General features: G+C 42.3%; 1 protein-coding gene across 2 annotated transcripts in view; it reads left to right on the forward strand.

The window, feature by feature from the left end:
• The first annotated feature begins 9,105 nt into the window (after positions 1-9,105).
• LOC123746169 (uncharacterized) overlaps positions 9,106-25,732 on the forward strand; it is a 23,066-nt gene continuing 6,439 nt past the window's right edge. The window contains exon 1 of one of the 2 annotated variants that reach the window (XM_045727495.2): positions 9,106-9,452. In XM_045727495.2, the coding sequence (XP_045583451.1) occupies positions 9,283-9,452 (170 nt within the window). In that variant the 5' untranslated portion in view covers positions 9,106-9,282. The remainder of the gene's footprint in view (positions 9,453-25,732) is intronic. The other variant, XM_045727494.2, reaches the window with a different exon arrangement.

The following is a 25,732-nucleotide window of genomic DNA, read 5'->3' on the forward strand; positions in this document are numbered from 1 at the left end:
ACGTGTGTAATGTTTACATACAGAGACCGATCAGCTGATACACGTGTGTAATGTTTACATACAGAGACCGATCAGCTGATACACGTGTTTAATGTTTACATACAGAGACCGATCAGCTGATACACGTGTTTAATGTTTACATACAGAGACCGATCAGCTGATACACGTGTTTAATGTTTACATACAGAGACCGATCAGGTGTAACACCAGCGCTATCCTTCGACCTGTTATCGACCAGGGAGCTCTTAAAACACAGTGTTATCGTGTACATTGTGTTAATAAACTCAACTGTATTTCCACGTCGTATTTTTATGTATATCTGTGTATTTAAGTGTAAAAGTTTTCTAAAATATAAAGAGTGGGTGTAAAAATACGAAATATTTTGATCTTGTGGATTTTATCGTAGATAATAATGGTTTGAGTGGCTATAATAGGTTAATAGTTCACCTGGTTATATTATGGGTGAATAGTGTGTGTGTACTCACCTAGTTGTGCTTGCAGGGGGTTGAGCTCTGGCTCTTTGGTCCCACGTGTGTGTGTGTGTGTGTGTAGTGAGGGGTAGTGAAGCAGCAAGGTCGGGTTGGTAGAGACACGAGAGAGGGAGAGAGAGAGAGAGAGAGAGAGAGAGAGAGAGAGAGAGAGAGAGAGAGAGAGAGAGAGAGAGAGAGAGACATAAAGAACAAAATAGGGAAGTAAAGACAAAGGAGAAAGGAAGGAGGGGTGGGTATAGTTATTATCAATTTGGTATAACGATACGAGGGTCTATCTTGAACAGAGGCGTTTGTGCCCTCTTCTGCCTTCTTAAACCCTCTTTCTCAGAACCCGGAAGGGGAAGGTGAGGTGATACGTGGTTGATATGAACAAATCCACCAGGACCGTGACGAGGATTCGAACCTACGTCTGAGAGGATCCCACGGGAGACATCTCCCGTCACGCAGGGTGCAGTCGCACCTCCACAGATCTCCAGTATCAGCTCTTGATACTGGTAATGGCTCAAAAGGGCCACCACTTACGGGCTATTCATCCCCGTGCCACCTTTTGGGTGGCTTAATCTTCATCAATCAATCAATCGAGTAATTTCTAACAATAATAATAATTAGGATAATCTCACCTCTAAGACATTCTTAAGTCCCACCTACATGATGTCTTCTACTGCTTCTTGTAGCGGACGTCGCTTCTAGGAAGTCGTGGCTGGGAAGTTATTCTGAAGGGGAGTTAGTGTGAGAGCCCTTCTCTCTCTCGAGAGAGAAGTTAGTGTAAATGCTCTTCTCACTGTTAAGCGCATCGCTAAATTCCTTCCCCCTCTCCTCTCTCTAATTCCTGCAATCCTTCACGCGGTTCCTTGTGTTGTAAGGTTCATTGATGGCGGATGAACCAGAGTTCACTGATGGTTGATGTAATGGAACCGGTTCATGCTGGGCCAAATGTAACCCCGCCCCCCCCCACACACACACATACATACACACCTGGACGTAGGTCGCCTGTTGTTGGCAACAGCATATTCCTATATATGTACTTGGCATATTCCACATATGTACTTATTAATCAGCCAAATAGTGACTAAGGAACAAGTCATATATGTACTGACTTGTGCGAGAGCAGGTTGCAACCATAGCATATAAGAAGGTCTCCTGTTCCACAACAACTACCCTCCCATCACCAATTGATTGATTGATTGATAAAGATTAAGCCACCCAAGAGGTGGCACGGGCATGAATAACCCGTAAGTGTCTCGTCGCCGTTCTGAGCTCCTCATTAATACATAACTTATAAATATAACTATCAGATTTCAATTATTTAATATAAAACTAACATTGAACCTCTATTGAAATGCCTTGCACATGCTGATTGGTGATAATTAACCTAAGTTATTAACCTGGGCTAAGTTATGGGCTGAAGTATACTTGCTGATTGGTCAGTAAGCTGTTGTGGTGGTCTTAATTACTCTCAATAGGATGGTTGATAGTCCTTAATAACCCTCCAATGGTTGATAATAGGCTTTAATAACCCCTCCAGTGGTTAATAGGCCTTAATAAACCCTTCAGAGGTTGATAGGTCTTAATAACCTTCCAATGATTGATAATAGGCCTTAATAACCCTCCACTGGTTGATAGGCCTTAATAACCCTCCAGTGGTTGATAAGCCTTAATAACCCTCCAAAGGTTGATAGGCCTTAATAACCCTCCAGAGGTTGATAGGCCTTAATAACCCTCCACTGGTTGATAGGCCTTAATAACCCTCCACTGGTTGATAGGCCTTAATAACCCTCCAGTAGTTGATAGGCCTCAATACACCTACCTGCCAATGTGCACCTGAGGAGTCGAGGGCCGCAGGTTCAATCCCAGTATAGTGACTCAATAATTTATCATGTCTTGTGAAGTTTCTGAACACTCAATCAATCCCGATGTATAGCAGCTAAATTCTACTCAATTTATCCCCCAAAATGTCTGAATTTAACCGCTGTTTGTAATTTTTTATACTTTACACCTGTTAATCCATTCATTATGGATTCGGATAAGTTAAGAATATAGTTTGAAGGATTTTAATGCAAAAAAGAATGGTAGAATGAGGAGGATTACTGGCAGTATCTGGGGGACGGTGTCATGTGTTTTTCTCTAGGGGTGGCACTGGGGGGGGGGGAGGTTGGCACTGGCCCTCCTCTGTGCCTGCCTCTACACCACAAACTAAGCTAATCCCCACCATAACCTTAGTATCGGGTGACGAAGCTAAAATATTTTCTAATATCTATGGTTCTGTCTCAATTGTTTTAGCTTCGTTTATATGGTTTGTTGTGGGTGGAGGGGGGGGGGAGGAGTGTTAGGGCCGCCATCTTGTTTTTTAGTTTTGGAGGGAGTTTTAAAATTCCGAAAACTCCTTCATTCTCTCCCTTCCTCCCCCCATAAAAGGTTTGTGTGATATGGAATATGTAGATAGAAATTGGAGTCATATGTACCTGATGTCTATCTATATGTACCTGATGTGTGTTCTAGTCTTACTTGATGATGGGTTATATTACCTGAGCCTTGTCCAACTATTTGGGTTGGACGGTAGAGCGACGGTCTCGCTTCATGCAGGTCGGTGTTCAATCCCCGACGGCCAGAAGTGGTTGGGGCACTATTCCTTTTCGGCGTCCCATCCCTAATCCTTATCCTGACTCCTTCCCAGTGCTATATAGTCGTAATGGCATGGCGCTTTCCCCCTGATGCTTCTGTTCCCTTCTGCATGATCCATGAATACTTCTACCTGATATCTGATCATGTCTCTCACTCTCACTCGCTCGTTCACTTCCTCTCTCTCTCTCTCTCTCTCTCTCTCTCTCTCTCTCTCTCTCTCTCTCTCTCTCTCTCTCTCTCTCTCTCTCTCTCTCTCTCTCTCTCTCTCTCTCTCACCCTTTCCCTTCTTCCACTCCTCATCCATTCCAGCTTCCGACCCCCCACGCCCTGATGAGCTTAGACAGGTGAGCAGATCGTGAAATAGGCAAACCTGTCCACACCCGGGGAATGGTCTCTATATCTGCGCGCGCGCGCACACACACACACACACACACACACACACACACACATACACACACACACACACACACACACACACACACACACACACACACACACACACACACACACACACACACACACACACACACACACACACACACACACACACACACACACACACACACATACACACACGTCTCTCAATGTTTGCGGACGATGCTAAAATTATGAGAAGGATTAAAACAGAAGAGGACTGTTTGAGGCTTCAAGAAGACCTAGACAAGCTGAAGGAATGGTCGAACAAATGGTTGTTAGAGTTTAACCCAACCAAATGTAATGTAATGAAGATAGGTGTAGGGAGCAGGAGGCCAGATACAAGGTATCATCTGGGAGAGGAAATTCTTCAGGAGTCAGAGAAGGAAAAAGACTTGGGGGTTGATATCACGCCAGACCTGTCTCCTGCAGCACATATCAAGCGGATAACATCAGCGGCATATGCCAGGCTGGCCAACATACGAACGGCATTCAGAAACTTGTGTAAAGAATCATTCAGAACTTTGTATACCACATATGTCAGGCCAATCCTGGAGTATGCAGCCCCAGCATGGAGTCCATATCTAGTCAAGGATAAGACTAAACTGGAAAAGGCTCAAAGGTTTGCCACCAGACTAGTACCCGAGCTGAGAGGTATGAGCTACGAGGAGAGACTACGGGAATTAAACCTCACTTCGCTGGAAGACAGAAGAGTTAGGGGGGACATGATCACCACATTCAAGATTCTGAAGGGGATTGATAGGGTAGATAAAGACAGTCTATTTAACACAAGGGGAACACGCACAAGGGGACACAGGTGGAAACTGAGTGCCCAAATGAGCCACAGAGATATTAGAAAGAACTTTTTTAGTGTCAGAGTGGTTGACAAATGGAATGCATTAGGCAGTGATGTGGTGGAGGCTGACTCCATACACAGTTTCAAGTGTAGATATGACAGAGCCCGATAGGCTCAGGAATCTGTACACCTGTTGATTGACGGTTGAGAGGCGGGACCAAAGAGCCAGAGCTCAACCCCCGCAAACACAACTAGGTGAGTACAACTAGGTGAGTACACACACACACACACACACCTGTCACGCCAGGTGTCAGACTTGACAGGGCTAAGGCAAGACTTTTATAACTGTTGTTGTTTAATGCAAATTTGCTAGGTATTTTCCCTAGTTTATTTTCCCAGGTATTTTCCCTAGTTTATTTTCCTAGGTATTTTCCCTAGGTATATTTTCCTAGGTATTTTCCCCAGGTTTATTGTCCTAGGTTTATTTTCCTAGGTATTTTTTCCTAGGTTTATTTCCCAGGTATTTTTCCCAGATTTATTTTCTCAGGTATTTTCCCAGGTTTATTTCCCAGGTATTTTCTCAGGTATTTTCCCCAGATATTTTCCATTGGCCAAAATTATATTGTCGTCATTTAAGATCTCGAATTTTCTGTTCATAATTTTACAATCAATTATCATATAATTTTTTTCAATTTCAATATCAGAAAAAACAAAAAACAAAAAACCGAGGAGAATAGATGAAATATATTTAACATTAAGGCCGAATTTTTTGTTACTCTTGACAGAAAGTATTTGATTGAATTAATGATCTTTTTATATAATTTATGTGAATTTTGAAAATAACATTCAAATTATAGTTCCATTTCGAAGGTTTGTCATTGATAGAGTTTGAAACTGTCTTAAGCTTGTTAATCAATGCTGAAAAGTCGTTGAAATCTTTCAACTCTTGACTGGAGTTTGTCATTGATAGAGTTTGAAACTGTCTTAAGCTTGTTAATCAATGTTGAAAAGTCGTTGAAATCTTTCAACTCTTGACTGGAGTTTGTATTTGACACAATTCAAAGATCGAAACTGTCGTAGGCGTGTTAATCAATGTTAAATCCATCGTTCTGGGAATCCTCAGGTGTTTAAGACAGACGACAGGTGTTTAAGACAGACACAAGGTTTAAGAGTCGTAAGATGGAGAAGCAGAGTCGTAAGAGAGAGACCCAGAATCGTAAGAGAGAGAACCAGAGTCGTAAGAGGGAAGGCCAAAGTCGTAAGGGGCCAGACCACTTACGAAGGGATAGTAAAAGCAGGATGATGCAGCGATGGCTCGAGGGCTAGGTAAGATGAGTAGGGGATGGGATAGAGACGGGAGGGAGGAGTGGAGATCAGGAAGAGGATTAGGATTAGGATTAGGAGGAGGAGGAAGATCAGGAGGTGAAAGGAGGGGGGTCTAAGGGGGAAATTAAAGCACAGTATCACCCAGTTAAACCACTTTCTTCCCCATTCTACCCCTTTCTCTACCCTCTTTTTCTCCTTTTTTCCCCCTCTTTCCCCTCTTTCTTCCCCTCTCTATTTTTCCCTACCTAGCGCTATCTTTTCAAACTGTCAAATAACTCTACGGTAAACACACCCTCTATTTCAGAATTGACTGCATGAAAACCGCAGGGAGGTGGGGGTGTGATCACGGTTAAATATTTCTTAAAGTGGGGCACTAGGGCCGACCCCCAAATGGCCTTTGACACTCACGCTCCTCCGCCCTTTTCCCCATGGTTCATGTAAATTGAGTGATGCTTGCCATGAACGTCTGGCCTCTAACTTCAGATAGCAGACAGACAGGCATTCGCATATATATATACACACACATACACACGAAAACGTAAAGGGAGTTTACGTTTAATATATTAAGTTTAAATCTTAATATATTTCCGGACAAGAAAATACTTACCAATTTTCACCTTAAAACTAATTAACACAAGAAAACTTTCTTGTCACTATAACTTATTGGTTTGAATTATGATTTTCTTTTTTTTTTAAATTCGGAGATTCGAACTCTTTTTGGGGGATATTGAAACATTATTGAGAGTTGAAGGAATAAGTCAAACGGTTTTAAACACTTTTAACATTTTTCATTTGAATGGAAAATTCTTGATTTGACACCCAAAGGTTTAAACTGAGCATTAATGACCCAATTAAGGAACTCAACTGAGCATTAATGACCCAATTAAGGAACTCAACTGAGCATTAATGACCCAATTAAGGAACTCAACTGAGCGTTAATGACCCAATTAAGGAACTCAACTGAGCATTAATGACCCAATTAAGGAACTCAACTGAGTATTAATGACCCAATTAAGGAACTCAACTGAGCATTAATGACCCAATTAAGGAACTCAACGGAGCATTAATGACCCAATTAAGGAACTCAACTGAGCATTAATGACCCAATTAAGGAACTCAACTGAGCGTTAATGACCCAATTAAGGAACTCAACTGAGCGTTAATGACCCAATTAAGGAACTCAACTGAGCATTAATGACCCAATTAAGGAACTCAACTGAGCGTTAATGACCCAATTAAGGAACTCAACTGAGCATTAATGACCCAATTAAGAACCTAAACAGAGAATTTATGACCCAGTTAAGGACCTAAATCGAGCATTTAAATGCATAACTTCTCCTGATTCTAAATGACCGTGTATCATCTATGATAAAATAATTTCAATTAGTTTTTTTAAATAAAACAAGTTATTAATGCGATTACTTGCTGTGAATAAAAATGAACATAAAATTGAAGAAATGGCGCTTGACAATATGTGTGTAGAGGTATATATATGGCGATGTGTAAGCTGAAATCTATATATATCATTTAACATGAGAGTGCGTACAGCGGCCTCCAACAGCCTGATTGACCAGAAAGTCGAGTAAGAGACAGGGTCACGGGCCCATTGATCCTCGGAAGCACATCAATGTAAAATATATATATATATATATATATATATATATATATATATATATATATATATATATATATATATATATATATATATATGTTTCATTGAATATGACCGCATATTCTGTATTTATTATTTTCTGGTTTAGGGCTTCTATCCCTCTAACTATTTTCTTAGCATCAGGGCTTAATTGGAATAGGAGTTCTCCAAAACTCATTTTCGTACTTTTAAGGTGAAGAAAAGAAGTGATTTACTATAGAGTGTATTACACTTATTTGTATAATTTGCACGACGTTTCGAACCTCCATGGTTCATTCTCAAGTGAACAATCTTACAATACTAGTTGATTTTATACCCGCATTAGGTCAGGTGATAATACAATGAAGGTGAAAAACATGGGGGGATACATAAGGGATAAACATAGGGGCTGCATACAGTGAACATATAAAAGAGGAAAGAATAATGAAAGAAATAATCCGTAAAGGAGTAAAAAGCACTACTCCTAACCAAAACATAAACCTGATAATATTCTACAAAAACAAGAAGACTTCCGAACTCCTTATCAAAAACAGCCCGAAGCCGACGGAGAACCCTCTACAGCAGTCAAGCGTTGTATACATGTACACTTGCCCCCACGAAGGATGTAACCTTCAATGTAAGTACATAGGTATGACGTCGACCAAGCTGACGAGGCGTTTGACATGCCATCTTCAATCTGGTGCCCCTAGGAATCACATGAGACAAGCCCATGACATTACTCTAACAAGAGAAATGTTGAACAAGAATACTTGCATAATAGACAAAACCCAAGATTCAAGAAGATTACAAATTCTTGAGGCAATTCACATAAGAATAGAGCGACCTACCATGAACACCCAAATCACGGAACTATTTACTCTACCCACCATGAGAGTAAGGACAAGACAAGAACATATCGATGCCAACGCAGAAGACAATGTCCAACATAACAGGCCAATTACACTGGATTAATCTTTGTGTTTAGATAGGAGATGCCTCGTATGGGCCAATAAGCCTTCTGCAGCCCCTATGTTTATCCCTTATGTATCCCCCCATGTTTTTCACCTTCATTGTATTATCACCTGACCTAATGCGGGTATAAAATCAACTAGTATTGTAAGATTGTTCACTTGAGAATGAACCATGGAGGTTCGAAACGTCGTGCAAATTATACAAATAAGTGTAATACACTCTATAGTAAATCACTTCTTTTCTTCACCTTAAAAGTACGAAAATGAGTTTTGGAGAACTCCTATTCCAATTAAGCCCTGATGCTAAGAAAATAGTTAGAGGGATAGAAGCCCTAAACCAGAAAATAATAAATACAGAATATGCGGTCATATTCAATGAAACATGTTTGAAAGAAAACCTGCTGCCAGTATACACCAATATATATATATGTATATATATATATATATATATATATATATATATATATATATATATATATATATATATATATATATATATATATATATATATATATATAACGGGAGCTTGAGATGCCAATTGAAGTCATTTGACGTCAACATTGACGACTCGAAAGCGTCACTCAACCAAGCCAGCACTCTACCACTTAAACCTACCGCTCAACGAGGCTATTCTACTTTCTACTGGTCACTTGTATCTACCCCTTCAGGTGAGGATTAGCAGCAGGCGCCATCTACGTCAGAGCACTGAAGACCTTCTAGCGAGTCATCTTTATTGCCAAAGAGGATTTTTCTAGCCATAAAGCTATAGTCTTAGATTTACGCGCGCGCGCGTGTGTGTGTGTGTACTCACCTATTTGTGCTTGCAGGATCGAGCATTGACTCTTGGATCCCGCCAAGTGTGTGTGTGTACGAGTGGGCGGGGCCAGCAAGGCCGCCGTGGCTATATAAGGCGGGAGCAGGAGGAAGACGGCTCACTGTCTGCCCAGCCGCCGCCAGGTCACCACCACCTCGCCCTGCTGCTGCGTCTCTCCTCACACACTCACACACTCACACAAGCCTACCCACGTAGCCATGTATCGCCACATCGTCTCAGCCATGGTGGTGGCCGCGGTTGTGGTGGGCGTGCTGGAGATGGGCGCAGTAGAGGGCAAGCCCGACCCCACGGAGCTGGCGGCCATGGCGGACGCCATCAAGTACCTGCAGGAGCTCACCAAATACTACTCCCAAGTCTCCCGGCCCAGGTATGATGCCTCGCGTAGTTAGGGCGTGATGCCTCTTTCCAGCGGCCATTTTGGGCGTAATACCTCTTTCCAGCGACCATTATGGGCGTGATATCTGTTTCCAGCGGCCATTATGGGCGTGATACCTCTTTCCAGCGACCATTATGGGCTTGATACCTCCTCCCAAATGCCCGTTCTGGGCGTAATATCTCTTTCCGGCGATCATTCTGGGCGTGATACCTCTTTCCAGCGGCCATTTTGGGCGTAATACCTCTTTCCAGCGACCATTATGGGCGTGATATCTCTTTCCGGCGACCATTCTGGGCGTGATACCTTTTTCCAGCGACCATTCTGGGCGTAATACCTCTTTCCAGCGGCCATTCTGGGCGTGATATCTCTTTCCAGCGACCATTATGGGCGTAATACCTCTTTCCAGCGACCATTATGGGCGTAATACCTCTTTCCAGCGACCATTATGGGCGTAATACCTCTTTCCAGCGACCATTATGGGCGTAATATCTCTTTCCAGCGACCATTATGGGCGTAATACCGCTTTCCAGCGACCATTATGGGCGTAATATCTCTTTCCAGCGACCATTCTGGGCGTGATATCTCTTTCCAGCGACCATTATGGGCGTGATACCTCTTTCCAGCGACCATTATGGGCGTGATACCTCTTTCCAGCGACCATTATGGGCGTGATACCTCTTTCCAGCGACCATTCTGGACGTAATACCTCTTCCTAATGCCTATTCTGGACATAATACTGCCTCTCAACACCTATTTTGGTCATAATACCCCCTTCTCCCACTTCCCACTCCCTCCCACACAATGTTGCCAACTAAACCCAATATATAAAATATGTCCGGCTAGATGCGTCCGTCGAATTGTATTTTTTTTGGTACGAATTCCTTGTGACTTGTCTGCGTCTATGTGCGTAACTTACGTATTGGTTGCGTCCTCTAGCGGGCACGGCTTGCGTCCTGACACAGACACGGCCTGCGTCCTGTTACAGACACCTCCATCTAATTTATCCCGATAACTACGGCTGTATCGTAGGCGTCAACGGCTGTATCGTAGACGTCACCGGCTGTATCGTGGATGTCAATGGCTGTATCGTAGATGTCAACGGCTGTATCGTAGACGTCTTCGGCTGTATCGTAGATGTAAATGGCTGTATCGTAGACGTCAACGGCTGTATCGTAGATGTCAACGGCTGTATCGTAGGACGTCTACGACTGTATCGTAGATGTCAATGGCTGTATCGTAGACGTCACCGGCTGTATCGTAGATGTCAACGGCTGTATCGTAGGACGTCTACGGCTGTATCGTAGAAGTCAATGGCTGTATCGTAGACGTCAATGGCTGTATCGTAGACGTCAATGGCTGTATCGTAGACGTCAATGGCTGTATCGTAGACGTCTACGGCTGTATCGCAGGTGTCAATGGCTGTAGCATAGATGTCAACGGCTGTATCGTAGACGTCTACGGTTGTATTGTAGGGAGCTGCCTCTATTGTCTATTATAAATAGTTCCTTACTAATTCACGTGATCAGTACTCCCTTGTTCTTGCTCACATACCTGACCTCTTCATACACACCTGACTTCCTTACACACACACACACACACACACACACTTTCCGTTACACACACCTATCCTCCAACCCATCTTACACACACACACCTGTATTACGAACACACATCTGCCGTTTTCCTACATTCCTGCCTCCCACACACACACACACACACATCCACACACACACACACACACACACACACACACACACACACACACACACACACACACACACACACACACACACACACACACACACACACACAGAAGAGTTAGGGGGGACATGATCACCACATTCAAGATTCTGAAGGGGATTGATAGGGTAGATAAAGACAGTCTATTTAACACAAGGGGCACACGTACTAGGGGACACAGGTGGAAACTGAGTGCCCAAATGAGCCACAGAGATATTAGAAAGAACTTTTTTAGTGTCAGAGTGGTTGACAAATGGAATGCATTAGGAAGTGATGTGGTGGAGGCTGACTCCATACACAGTTTCAAGTGTAGATATGACAGAGCCCGATAGGCTCAGGAATCTGTACACCTGTTGATTGACGGTTGAGAGGCGGGACCAAAGAGCCAGAGCTCAACCCCCGCAAACACAACTAGGTGAGTACAACTAGGTGAGTACACACACACACACACACACCTGGCCTCCTTCCACACGCCATCACTAATGTACACCTGCGCACATGTGCACATATACCCCCTAATGTGTGCGTATGTTCACGTCCCATATATGTGAATAGATTTTATGTATATGTATGTGTAGTTTACACATGTTTGATATGTATAAAGGTGTATGTCCAACCATGGTCTCACCTGTGGACCCCCTTCAACTAGATAAATTAAGCCACCAAAATAGGCAGCACTACGGGCTCACCATAGCCCGTGCTACCTGGAACTTATTGTTCCCAGTAGTTGAATATTAAACAACAAACTGGCTGTAGTCATTTATGACACAAACACACACAAATACACACACACACACACACACACACACACACACACACACACACACACACACACACACACACACACACACACACGCGCGCGCACAAACACACGCAAACACATCAATATGTCACAATTTCTGCATTGTTATTCTTAGTTAATCTTGCATGTAAATAATCATTGAAAAAACAGTTTAATTGTTCCTTAACTGGTTCATAGTGTGTATAAAGTAGAGGAGTCTTGGCCACGTGGGACTCCCCTGAAATTGTTTCATAGGTCTATGGTTGGGGATCACTTATCTGGCGTATGTTTTTTTTGTTTATTTTAGGCCTGTTTGAGTTTTCGAGTGTATATCTGCCTTGCTTGTGTTGTATGTTTATTTTTTATTGTGTGTGTGTGTGTGTGTGTGTGTGTGTGTACTCACCTAGTTGTGCTTGCGGGGGTTGAGCTCTGGCTCTCTGGTCCCGCCTCTCAACCGTCAATCAACAGGTGTACAGGTTCCTGAGCCTATTGGGCTCTATCATATCTACACTTGAAGCTGTGTATGGAGTCAGCCTCCACCACATCACTGCCTAATGCATTCCATTTGTCTACTACTCTGACACTTAAAAAATTCTTTCTAACGTCTCTATGGCTCAATTTCCACCTGTGTCCCCAGTACATGTGCCCCTTGTGTTAAAAAGTCTGTCTTTATCTACCCTATCAATTCCTCTGAGAATCTTGTATGTGGTGATCATGTCCCCTCTAACTCTTCTGTCTCCCAGTGACGTGAGGTTTAATTCCCGTAGTCTCTCCGTGTGTGTGTGTGTGTGTGTGTGTGTGTGTGTGTGTGTGTGTGTGTGTGTGTGTGTGTGTGTGTGTGTGTGTGTGTGTGTGTGTGTACCTATATGTTGCTTGTATTGTTGAATGCTCACAGCCCAATAGTGCCGTGTTGCATATTGAATCTTGCCGTACAGTTTAATCCATCTCCTTTGCGACATATCTTATTGTATGTCACGCATCTACCCTTAACAGCAAATGCAGTTTGTTCAGACTTAATACCGCAGACCAAGAAATGCAAACATATTAACGAATGCCGGTTAGAGAGGTTCTGATTAGGGTGGAAACCCCGCCACGACCCACACAACCGATGCTCATTTGTCTGACGTCAAACCTCGATTCAAACGTCTTTTTCTGCTCGTCTCAATCGCGATCAGTGAGAGGGCGCGCGCGAACTCATTAAAGAAAACGAGAATACACTGTTCGAAGCAGCGAGATACACTTATGGAATGAACATCCCATCAGCCGGACTGTTTGACCTTTTTAACGAGTGGTTCATCCGACTATTATTGCCCCAGCTTAGGGGCGCCTACTCTACCCTACACAGTCATAAACGCATTAACTTAGCGAAGGCTTTAATTTAACGAGGTCGTTTCCCGTTAATTTAAGGACCCATTAGGAACTCTTGTGTTATCTCATGTTTGACTTATCAGTGATTAGGCGGGAGTCGAAGCCTCATTCACTGCCAGCCACTCGATAACTCAGGAAAGACCTGGGAAAATACTGGTTTGGAAAGCAGTTAGTTGAATTATAGAACTACCGGGTAGCATAGTTTAGAATCGCTTGATTTGTTTCAAGCGTAGGCTAGACATATATTTGAATGGCACCACACACCAGGAATGGCGCCACACACCAGGAATGGCGCCACACACCAGGAATGGTGCCACACACCAGGAATGGCGCCACACACCAGGAATGGCGCCACACACCAGGAATGGCGCCACACACCAGGAATGGCGCCACACACCAGGAATGGCGGTACACACCAGGAATGGCGCCACACACCAGGAATGGCGCCACACACCAGGAATGGCGCCACACACCAGGAATGGTGCCACACACCAGGAATGGTGCCACACACTAGGAATGGCGCCACACACCAGGAATGGCGCCACACACCAGGAATGGCGCCACACACCAGGAATGGCGCCACACACCAGGAATGGCGCCACACTTTAACAATGGCACCACACACGCCAAGAATGGCACCACACACGCCAAGAATGGCACCACACACCAAAAATGGCACCACACACGCCAAGAATGGCACCACACACGCCAAGAATGGCACCACACACCAAGAATGGCACCACACACGCCAAGAATGGCACCACACACACCATGAACAGCACCACACAGCCAAGATTGGTACCACACAGCCAAGAATACCCCCACACAGCTAAGAATACCCCCACACAGCCAAGAATACCCCCACACATCAAGTCCTGATCTCCTTCACAGAGCACCAAAGTCTATTAGCGATTGCCTAATTACTACTAATTACCACTATCATCAACGTTATTTTTAGTAATAGTAGTAGTCTAATTCTAGTTACAATTTTAATTATTATTATTAATTTCAAAGTTGTATCCCTTCTCCCAGCCAGGTAAACTGAACTGTGGTATACATATTCATAGGTATACTACCGGGGCTTCGTGCCAGCACTCACAAGTTTACTCAAAGGTGGTGGATACGACTTGTAAGTTTACCGTCCTTGGTGTGTAGGGCTCACAGGGTCGTGGGATCACGGGGTCGTGTGATGGGACGGAGTGTGTTAGGCTGTGTAGAAGTGATAGTAAGCATCAAATACACTACACTGTAAGTGTAGTGTATTTGAGTGTATGTAGGGAGCAGAGTGTAGTGTCTTAAGGTGTATGTGATGTATCAAAGTACGTTAATACAATAAAGGGTGTATTTTGGGCTTAGGGATCAACATTGGTGGTGTATGTCGCTCTTCTCACTGTAACTATACTGTACTCGTACAGACATCACCGTAGAGTACCATATTCGTCACTGTAGCGTTACCGTAGGTTCACTGTAGGGTTACATTGCGGTCACTGTAAAGAGAGCAAACGAATCAGCTTAGTATATGTTGTAGTGAGAATTTATTTTTATTATTAATACATTAGGTACATGGGCATTTATGCAGCTGCCCTAGATTATATAAAGAATATATACAGAATATAAGTACAGTGTCAAAAAGCTAGCTACGTGATGATAAAACTCCCCATCACTCAGGATGGTTAGTCATACAGAGGCATGTGATAGGCAGTCTGCACTGACAGACTCCGGATGCATTTTGAGGATATCATCAACACAAGAGTGAATAAGGTAGCAGTGGTAATACAAGTCCCCATCTCGCAGGATGGTTAGTCATACAGAGCCATGTGTTTAATAGCCTGCACTGGCAAATTTTGGGTATACTGTGAGGATATCTTCAAGAATACGAGAGTGAATAAAGTAATTGCAAAGTTCGAGGTACCTCATGCCAACTGGTCTGAAAGGTCTAATAACTGGGCATTCAGTGATGTAGTGCGGGAGATCATGCCGTAGTTCATGCTCACAGAGTTTGCAACTGGAGTGCTCAGGATTGGGAGACCCGTCACCTGCAGCCACCTGCCACAGGTAACGGTAACCCAACCTGATCCTTGCAACCACTGTGTCGCACAGTCTAGTGGACGTTTTGTGCTGCCCATAGATATAGGTTTCAGATCTGAACAAAGTACTAGTGGCTTTACAACATTGTAATTACTATGCTATGTATCCTCACAATCCCAATGTACCTTCTTGTATATATATATATAAATAAAATAAAATAGAATAAAATAAATCATAGCTTTTTATACTGGTGCTTTCAGGTCGTTGGGAGTCAGTAATTTCTTTCCTATCAGACCTGAGTGTTTAGAACAATTACTGCTTAATTAAGTGTAACTTTTGACAAAAAGGTCTACGGATTTCATTTGCCACATTTGATTACTTCCACCTTAGTCGCGTTTGTATCTATCTATCTATCTATGTCTCTGTCTCTCTCTCTGTCTGTCTGTCTCTCTCTCTCTCTCTCTCTCTCTCTCTCTCTCTCTCTCTCTCTCTCTCTCTCTCTCTCTCTCTCTCTCTCTCTCTCTCTCTCTCTCTCTCTCTCTCTCTCTCTCTCTCTCTCTCTCTCTCTCTCAGACATATACAATATATTCGCCGACTGAACTTTCCGGGAAATATTCACACCGTTGAACAAGCAAGATGAACTCTAATTGACTTACTTTACATTAGAATTTTGTCCAAATATCATAACTTTGAATGTTTCAGCAAGGGTCTCCACTCAGCCACAGTGCCTGGAAGTTCAGCGATTGTGCACAGTGCGTTGATCACCAGAGAGAGAGAGAGAGAGAGACAGACAGACAGAGAGAGAGAGAGAGAGAGAGACAGAGACAGAGAGAGAGAGAGAGAGACAGAGACAGAGAGAGAGCCAAAGTTTCGGTCCGTTCTTGACTTTTATTAAGTTAATGGTCCTTTACGGACCGAAACGTCGTCAATTCTCTTTGTTTTTTTCCGTTTTCTGTGTCGGGGGGGTCTATTATTTATGAGGTTGATATAATAGAGGGGAAATAGATCAAGATTCAGTACGTTAAATAACTGACGGTTTTAAAGGATAGATCTATGATCTAGATCTATGCTGAAGTCCTTCCACGGATATATATATATATATATATATATATATATATATATATATATATATATATATATATATATATATATATATATATATATATATGAGATGATTTAGAAGCATAAACTAAGGTCAAAAGACCAATTAGAGGAAGCTGGCTCGCTGGCAAGCCTGATGGCCGGGTGCTGTGTTTCCACTGGTGGATCATTACCTTTTTCGTGGGTGGGTATGTGCCCAACCGGCTCCACAATCATCCCATATCACGCCAACCGGCTGTACAATCCCCCTATATCACGTCAACCGGCTGTACAATCCCCCCATATCACATTAACCGGCTCCACAATCCCCAAACCAAATCAAAGGGGAGGCTCAACAATCCTCCATACCAGATCAAACTAATCAGTTCCTAAGAGTACAAAGATTAGCCCGTCCGGGGGAAAGCTAATCTTTCCTCCATCAAAGACTTCCGTATATGTGTCTATATTCAACATGTATATTGGGCCATCTTTGCGTGCTTCCCAAAATTTGGCCTCGAGTCGTAATGTAATCAATGTATTCAAAAAAAGCAGTTTCCCCCCCTGGTTTAAAAATAATATATTCTCTCTATACCAGCCTTTCCGGGCGGTCGCTGGGCAGGAAGGGAGTGTGTGATCAACGCATCTGTTGTGGTAGGCATTAGGGTTGTAAAGTCGCTTCTTGCACCGAGAAAATTCTAATTGATTCGTTCGCCCGCTGTGTGGTCAACTTTATGTAGAATTCCTCGTTTGCATTACAGGCTGAGGCTCGTTTATGAGGTTGGTAGTCTTAGTTGAATTGCATCTTGAGGTGGTAATTACCTCTCACTAGGTAATTATGCTCATTAACTCATCATAATATATCCAGGGTTGATGTAAACAATATTGTATAGACTAAATCCCTTTTTTTGGCCTCATTCACTAATCTCTCTATCTCTCTCTCTCTCTCTCTCTCTCTCTCTCTCTCTCTCTCTCTCTCTCTCTCTCTCTCTCTCTCTCTCTCTCTCTCTCTCTCTCTCTCTCTCTCTCTCTCTCTCTGTGTATATATATATATATATATATATATATATATATATATGGGTTTCGTATTATAGTTGGCTTCTCTCTCGACTCACAATCTACAGGGAGAAATATAATTACATTCTGTGATATTCATAGGCAATGGTATCCTTAAAGCCTATGACAGGAGTTAAAATCTGAAATGTATTAGGTTGAAACTTTACCCACACGCTTGCAATACTATTACTGCAACATGGTTTGGTGTTGGGCCGAAAGCCTATCAACCTCTGGGAGGGTTATTAAGACCAATCAACCTCTGGGAGGGTTATTAAGACCAATCAACCTCTGGAAGGGTTATTAAGACCAATCAACCTCTGGAGTATAGTGGTATTAAGGTTTAACTCTAGACTCTTAAGAGGCTAGTAGGTTATTAAGACCACCATAATAGCCTAATGACCAACCAGCAAGAATATATTGGTTTCCTAGTATAGTCCAGGACAAAAGTGAACTCTTATTGTCCAAAAAAACGGAATTAGGTACACTTTTCGATAGACATATGTATCTGTAGCTGGTATACATATATATCTGTAGCTGTGTGTCCCCCCGGTGAGTATACCCTGGTGGGATAGCTCTCTTCCAGGATAAGGATTTGGGATGGGACGGGTGGAAAGGAATGGTGCCCCAACCACTTTGGGGACGATCGGGGATTGAACGCCGACCTGCATGAAGCGAGACCGTCGCTCTACCGTCCACCCCAAGTGGTTCATCTGGAGAAGTAGCCTAAATATAATAACTTTAGTAACTTAAGATTCAACTAAAACCTGAGATAGGGTTAAAAATTCTTTAAAAATTTCTAATTGCACTTATCAGCTCAGGTAATGAGTCCATGTCCCATTATGTTCAATTAGACGAGTTCGTCTGGACTAATAATTACAGAACTGATTAGCCCAAATGAACTAATTATGTCTTTTCTCAAGAAAATAGAAATCGTGTTGAATTTGACAGGTTAAAATTTTTTAACAATTTAACAGCTTCTATTCTGCAAATGGTCTGGTTACTCCTTCAACCTTCCCATTAACATCCCATTACAATGTTGTATTTGTCCTGTCCACCGTACAGGACAATGTTGTATTTGTCCTGTCCACCGTACAGGACAATGTTGTATTTGTCCTGTCCACCGTACAGGACAATGTTGTATTTGTCCTGTCCACCGTACAGGACAATGTTGTATTTGTCCTGTCCACCGTACAGGACAATGTTGTATTTGTCCTGTCCACCGTACAGGACAATGTTGTATTTGTCCTGTCCACCGTACAGGACAATGTTGTATTTGTCCTGTCCACCGTACAGGACAAAAATGATGTATTTGTCCTGTCCACCGTACAGGACAAAAATGATGTATTTGTCCTGGCCAAAAATGTCTTTTGTACTTGGTCGTGATTGGTCAATTAGCAGCGGTTGAGCAATTTAGAGTCTATATTTTCTGTTTTAGAGTCTATATTTTCTGTTTTTAGAGTCTATATTTTCTGTTTTTAGAGTCTATATTTTCTGTTTTTAGAGTCTATATTTTGTTTTAGAGTCTATATTTTCTGTTTTAAAACCTATATTTTCTGTTTTAGAGTCTATATTTTCTGTTTTAGAGTCTATATTTTCTACAGACAAGGGCTTGTATATACAGTGTCATACATAGCTGTCGCTATACGCGGGCGCCGCCATACGCAGCGGTCGTTATATACACCTACAGAGGTGGAGAGAGCGTCAGGGTGAAATGATAAATTTTACGCCTATCAAATAGCAGCTTAATTTTATGGATATATGAATTAACTTGAATTAACATTCTGCTACTGTGGTTCTGAGTCAGTGGAGGCTTGTGTGAGGGGGGAGAGTTGTTGTTGATTTAGATTTAGCTACTCGGAACGAAGTGTCCATGTAGCACTGGCTATGGTGAGCCCGTAAGGGGGAAGGGAGGGTGCTAGGCTTTATCCTGGAAGGGGGAGATGGGAACCCATCATCACACTAAGAGGGAGCCAGTCTTCAACCTAGGGAAAGAGGGAAGACCCGCCTCCACACTTGGGGTGGAGAAGAACCATTCTAGACAATAGAGGGACATTGCAACAGAGATCATGCAAAGAGGATAGGAAGGCTGGCTGATGCAATGCGCTTTACTTGATTCTAATATTGATCTTTAGGCTAGCACGCGGCGTTGTTAACTTAATGAGTCACTAATTAACTTGAATTCATTGCATACGTGCACAGGCAATATCCATTGCAACCTATACCGTTTGTTCCTTATGTGAATATTCCTAAATAAACCTCAAAACCAACTTAATCGTAGTCAAAATTACCGTTTAAAACGAACATAAACTTTAAGGAAGATAAAAATTACTTTTAAACGGAGACTTTTATAATATTAAGCATTACAAGTCACTTAAAAAGACAGTTAAGGAGAATTAAACGTTACAAAAGTCGTTTAAAAAAGGCAGAGGTAACGAGAATTAAACATGACAAAAGTCACCTTAAAAGACAGTTAGAGAGAATTCAAACTGACCAAAGTCTCCTAAAAACTGGCAAGAGTTAGCGAGAATATTAACCCCTGCGCAGCCAACGGGTTAATATCGTCTTGTTGAGAGCTAATGACAGGGTATTTGTTGCTGGTGGTGCAGCAGCCGGGCTGGGGGGCGTGTAGCGCATAATAGGGTAAATGATGACGGATATCTCGTTCAGCTGAGCAGCGCGGGAACCGATGGAGGGCAATCTAACCCGACACGCTGCGCGATCTCATATCCGCCCGTGATTCAATCCTACTTGTTGGGTCTCCTTGTATCCCGTCTTGAGGCATTTATACTTTCCGTTGTGAATATTGGGATATTATTTGATTTATTTTTTTTTCAGCCAGGTTACCTTGCGATGATTTCGGGAGCTCAACGTCACCGCGGCCCTGTTCCCGATCTGGCCTCCTGGTTGGACGCGGCTGCTTGCAGCCTAACATATGAATCACAGTCTGTTTGATCAGGTCAATTACAAAACGTATACATTCCGTTTTGTTTTCCTTAAATGTACTCATTAAATTACATTTGCGGTGGTTGAGCTTAGCGGCGCTTTGGTCCCACCTTTCGAGGTGAACTTCCAGATTCTGGAGCCTATTGGGCAATGTCGTATCTACACTTGAGGCTGTATTCACCTAGTTGTATTCACCTGGTTGTGTTTGCGAGGGTTGAGCTTTGCTCTTTCGGCCCGCCTCTCAACTATCAATCAACTGTTTACTAACTACGTTTACTACTCTACTACTAACTACTAACCACAGCAAGAACTTCAGTCTGCTGTGTATGGTGTCTTCTGTTTGTTTACATCCCCTGACGCTAAGCACATTTAGTGCCATGTTTCTGTGCAATGTCTGGGGATCATTTGGTGTATAGCATCCATCTGCGTCCCCTTGTTCGTGTACAGCCCTTTGAGGGGTGTTTAATATGCTCTATATGGTATATTTTGTTCGATCCCGGGGCAGCAAGGGCACTGGTAGGTTTCTGTTCATCCTGGTGCTTCTGTTTACCCTGGTGTTTCTGTCCACTGTGCTGTTGTCTAGACGTATCCCCCCCCCCCCATGAGAGATAGAAGACACAGATCACTTCTGGCAATTTCAGCTTAAGAAAGATCTCCCACTATGTGTTTTGTTTATGTACGCTGCTTAACCGTCCCAGTTTAAATCACTGGCAGTTAATTCAATTTTTTTTTTAAATTACTAATCCGTTAATTTTGACTCCTTGTTCCTATTATAATTCATAGGACAGTTCGGTGGTTCTGTTAACCCTCCTACTTCTATATCGTCTCTAGGGAAGAAAATCCTGAAAATGGCAATGGGGCGTTGGATCTATTGCCTCGGAGAAAGACAGCCTACAACATTTAAATTTAAACGGCTTACAACAACCGTTATTTTTTAAAATTCAAATTTTTTATTCTGTTCGTTCATTCACATTATTTTTTTCTTTGCGACAAGTTCCATCTCAACTCACATTGTCCTTAACAAACGCACTCTCCACCACAACTCAACTCAAATCTTAAAATCTAAAATCTTCAACTTACTAGATATAGGTTTCGATAGTTTAAGGGTTGACAGATGTTAATCTTCTTTGAGGAGCTGTTCACTTGAGACAGTTAAGCAAGTCCCAGCTGTGTCTGGGTACAAGTGACAGGATGAACAACCCAGCGGGTTTTCTTCCTATTGGGGAGTGTTGTACATGCTGCTATGGCGGTATGTTCACTCACAAGATGAGTGGCGCTGCCCAATAAACTTGCCCCTCGGGGCAAAATTTTAAATTTTAAAATAGGTCTCTATATATGTTTATATCAACTGCTGCCATGTGCACTACACCCACATCATGTTGCTGCATTTTATTATATGTCAAAATCCAAATATATTTATGTTATTATACCTTTTCTGGCTCGAAAAAAAATCATCAAATTCACATCGTTGAAATGACATAATCCCACACCGGGAACATGGATTTAATTTTGGAAACACGTAAACACTATCTCGGTAATGACCCGGAAAAAAGGACAACATGGTCAACAATATATATATTATTTTTGGTATTAAAACAAAAGAATTAAACAGCGTCACATCAGGCCTGTTGATCAATAGTAGGTTCCTCCCTCTCGCCTGCAAACTGTCTTTAATGGTGCTAGCCGACAGCCCATTTCACAACCCTATTACCAAACAAGTGTTTTAATGGGCAAATAAATGGATAAACAAATGGGCGTGTAAAGCCATAGACGACATTTGTCTCGTTCAAGGCCTTCTGTTTTGTGCTCGGAGAGTTCTACCACCAGGAAGCTGTCCCGTATAACAAAGCCTAAGGTTTACTAATAGTCCAACAGAAACGGCTTGATTCATTGATATACGTCACTTTTTCGCAGTGAGTTGAGTCCTGGACAATGTTTATTACATGCACTGTAATAAAGCAAGTACACCTTATAGCAGGTGTATTTGCTATAAGCAAATAAGTTAGTGTAAAGGTAGGAATAACTCTCCCGCGGTTTTAAAACCAGAACTGTTTACAAATGTATAATGCAAAGGGTTGCATTGCTTTCTTTAGCGATATATTTACCAAATTGGGGATGGAATATCTTGCTTTTTGTTCCTGCTCTCGTAGCGGAGTTTATTGTGCTAATAAATATTCAATTAGGAATATAAACTTCTGTGCTCTTTCCAGACGCTAGGCTTCCACCTCGGGCTGACCCGCGCGTCTCCCTCTCGTTGACTTACACAACCCGCCGCTCAACTAATACATCTTATTGTGTACGTTATGGTCCCCCAGCGTGCAAATTACTATGAAAAGAAGCGGCTCACAAACCAGCCCGTCCTCCTAAGGTTCCCCAACGTCTTGAAACTGTCGTGCTAAAGTGCTCTTATCCTATCCTACCAGAGGACCCGAAAACGGGACAGTGTCAATTTCGTCAGCCGCTTCCATTTTGTAGTACGACGATTTTTGGCTTTGAGTATACATCAAAATGCGACGTTCTATTAGGAGGACGGGGTGCGCAAACATCCAAGTTTTCTATGCATCGGTAGATTATGTTAGGTGGGTTGCTTGGGTGCGTACGTTTTCGGTTAGGTTAGGAGATTAGAGACGCACTTTGTGATTAATGAAGAGGCCTTGAGACGCCTGTAGCTCTGAGAGTCGCGTCTTGAGGTTACTCTTCAGTCACCCCTTCTGAAATAACAGTACTTATTGCTACTATTTGGTCAAACGTATCAAAATGGACTGTTGAACCCTCAAAAGTCCTGAGTTGGTGTTATTTAATTAACACAGATGACATACTAACAAATTAGAAATGTACCTAAACAACTTAACCTAACGCTCCAAACACACCCAGGCCTAAAATCCGCTATTTCAGGCCTAATATAATACATAGATGGGTTATTTTAGGCCTAGGAATGTTTATTTTTTTTCGTGTGCTCTATAAAATTAGCAGTACAAGACGTGAACATGGGCGTCTGTAACGATTCATTTTGATACTTTTGACTAAATAATTACATCATTTTTGGAGGATGACTTGCTACAGGGTGTGTCTCTACATCTGTAACTCTTGAACTGTACCGCTACAGCTGTACTTGTAGAGCTTTAGTTTGCTCTTCTAGACAATAAATTTTTGTTTGATATTTCGCATTTCCGTTTGCTGAAATGTTTTTTGGTTTATCGCCTGTTTACTTCTGTTATTTCACAGATGCTCATTTGTTTCTCAATGGTGGCAGCGAAATTTTAACAGACACGCTTTCATTTGTGCTCGCTTGATATTCTTTATTCCATACTTTGTTATTATCCATCTTCATTATTACCGATATTCCTTTACGTTTCACCAATTAGTCTTTATTTTCCATTAATTCAAGTTATTTAACCACCAACACGTCCTAATGTATCGCTAACTGGTCTTTAATCACCTCTAACATGCTATAATCATCGCCAACACGTCTTTAATCGCCGCTAACATGTTCTAATAATCGCCAACAAGTCTTAATTATTGCCTTAAATTATCGCCAGCACATCTTTAACTATCGCCAATACATCTATAATTATCGCTAACACGCGCATACTTCCGGCCATCAAACCACCCTCCCAGGGGCCAGATTCACGAAAGCACTTACGCAATCACTTACTAACCTGTACATCTGTTCTCAATCTTAGGCGGCTTTGTTTCCAATTATTAAACAGTTAATGAGCTCCGAAGCACCAGAAGGCTGTTTATAACAATAATAACAGTTGATTGGCAAGTTTTCATGCTTGTAAACTGTTTAATAATTGTAAACAAAGCAGCCACAGATTGAGAAAAGATGTACAGGTTCGTAAGTGCTTGCGTAAGTGCTTTTGTGAATCTGGCCCCCCAGGACCTTACTGTGACCGTTTGTCTAGGGCAGCCATGGAAGAGATGGCGCCGAGTGCAAGGGCGCGAGTCTAGCCTGGTCTTTTCCCGCCAATATCAACGGCGTCCTCCGGCCTCTTATTGCCACGTAGGAAGGACCTCTGTGGCCGTATTCGGAGATCTGATATATTTTGATTTCACCTTAATAGAACCGTGAGATTAAAGTTTGTCCGGTTAAGGCAAAATACCTACGAGTGGGAAGAGTAATGATATTTCACTTGGAGGGGATGAGGCTGCACCGCTGGCCCGGAAGGTTGAGAATGTTCTTAGATGGATAAAAGCATTTTAGAAATGGTTGGAAGCCTCCTTCCCGCGTCGCCATGCTGGGCACGCTGTGAAAGAGAGTGGAGCCTGGTTACAAGCTCACTCACCAAAGGCCTGCGCATTGCAAATGCAACTTGTTGCGGTTTCTTTGCCAACGTGAATGTTTTTTCCCCTTCCGCGTGTTCTCTCAAAATGTGTCTGTGAGTAGTGCTTCATCTCCTGGGCCCCGACTTATCAGCTTACAGTCTTTTGATGCAATGACTATGACTCTCATCTTGTATTTGCCAGGGTTGAACTCTAGCTTCCACGCCCTCGTCTCTCCTGAATTTAATCAAACTTTGTGGCGCCTCTCTGACCTCTTATTTAGATTTGAAGTCTCATGTATTTGTTACGAATTAACGTCCTAAATCTAATGCCTTCTAATTCTAATGTCTTCCACTCCTCCGCTAAATTTATACTTGTCTCACGGTGGCGTTCAGGTGTTCTTGCTAACGTGTGTAGCCCCTCTTTTAGGCCTTTCCAACTATCTAAAGCTCACAAAAAAGGTATTTTGGTGGGAATGGGGTATAAGGTGGACTTCTGATAGTACCAGGTATGAGGGGTGGGGATAAGGTATAAGGTGGACCCCTGCCAGTATCAGGTATGATGGGGTGGGGATGAGGTATGAGATCATATACCCAACCATCGACATCGTTGTTTAACCCTGGGACACTTGCAGAATGAAGTCATACTTCATAATCCTCTTCTGTAAACATAATGACATCACAACATCACCTGTTGTGTAAACATCTGACGTCACAACACAATCCGTAAAATGAAATTCGAGCATCAATTAAACAAAATATATTTTTAAGTAACCAACTAAACAATAAATATTTTAATTATATATATATATATATATAATATAATATATATATATATATATATATATATATATATATATATATATATATATATATATTCAGCGAAGTGTATATATTAACCTTGAGCCCTATATGTAAGATTCTGTTCAGTACGATGATTTTGGGGAAGAATTTTAAGATACATGTAAAGGATTTTTGAAATAAAAATTTTTGAAAGAGAAAAGGATTAGGAT

Source organism: Procambarus clarkii, chromosome 80 (assembly GCF_040958095.1).
Source record: "Procambarus clarkii isolate CNS0578487 chromosome 80, FALCON_Pclarkii_2.0, whole genome shotgun sequence".
Taxonomy (NCBI): Eukaryota; Metazoa; Arthropoda; class Malacostraca; order Decapoda; family Cambaridae; genus Procambarus; species Procambarus clarkii.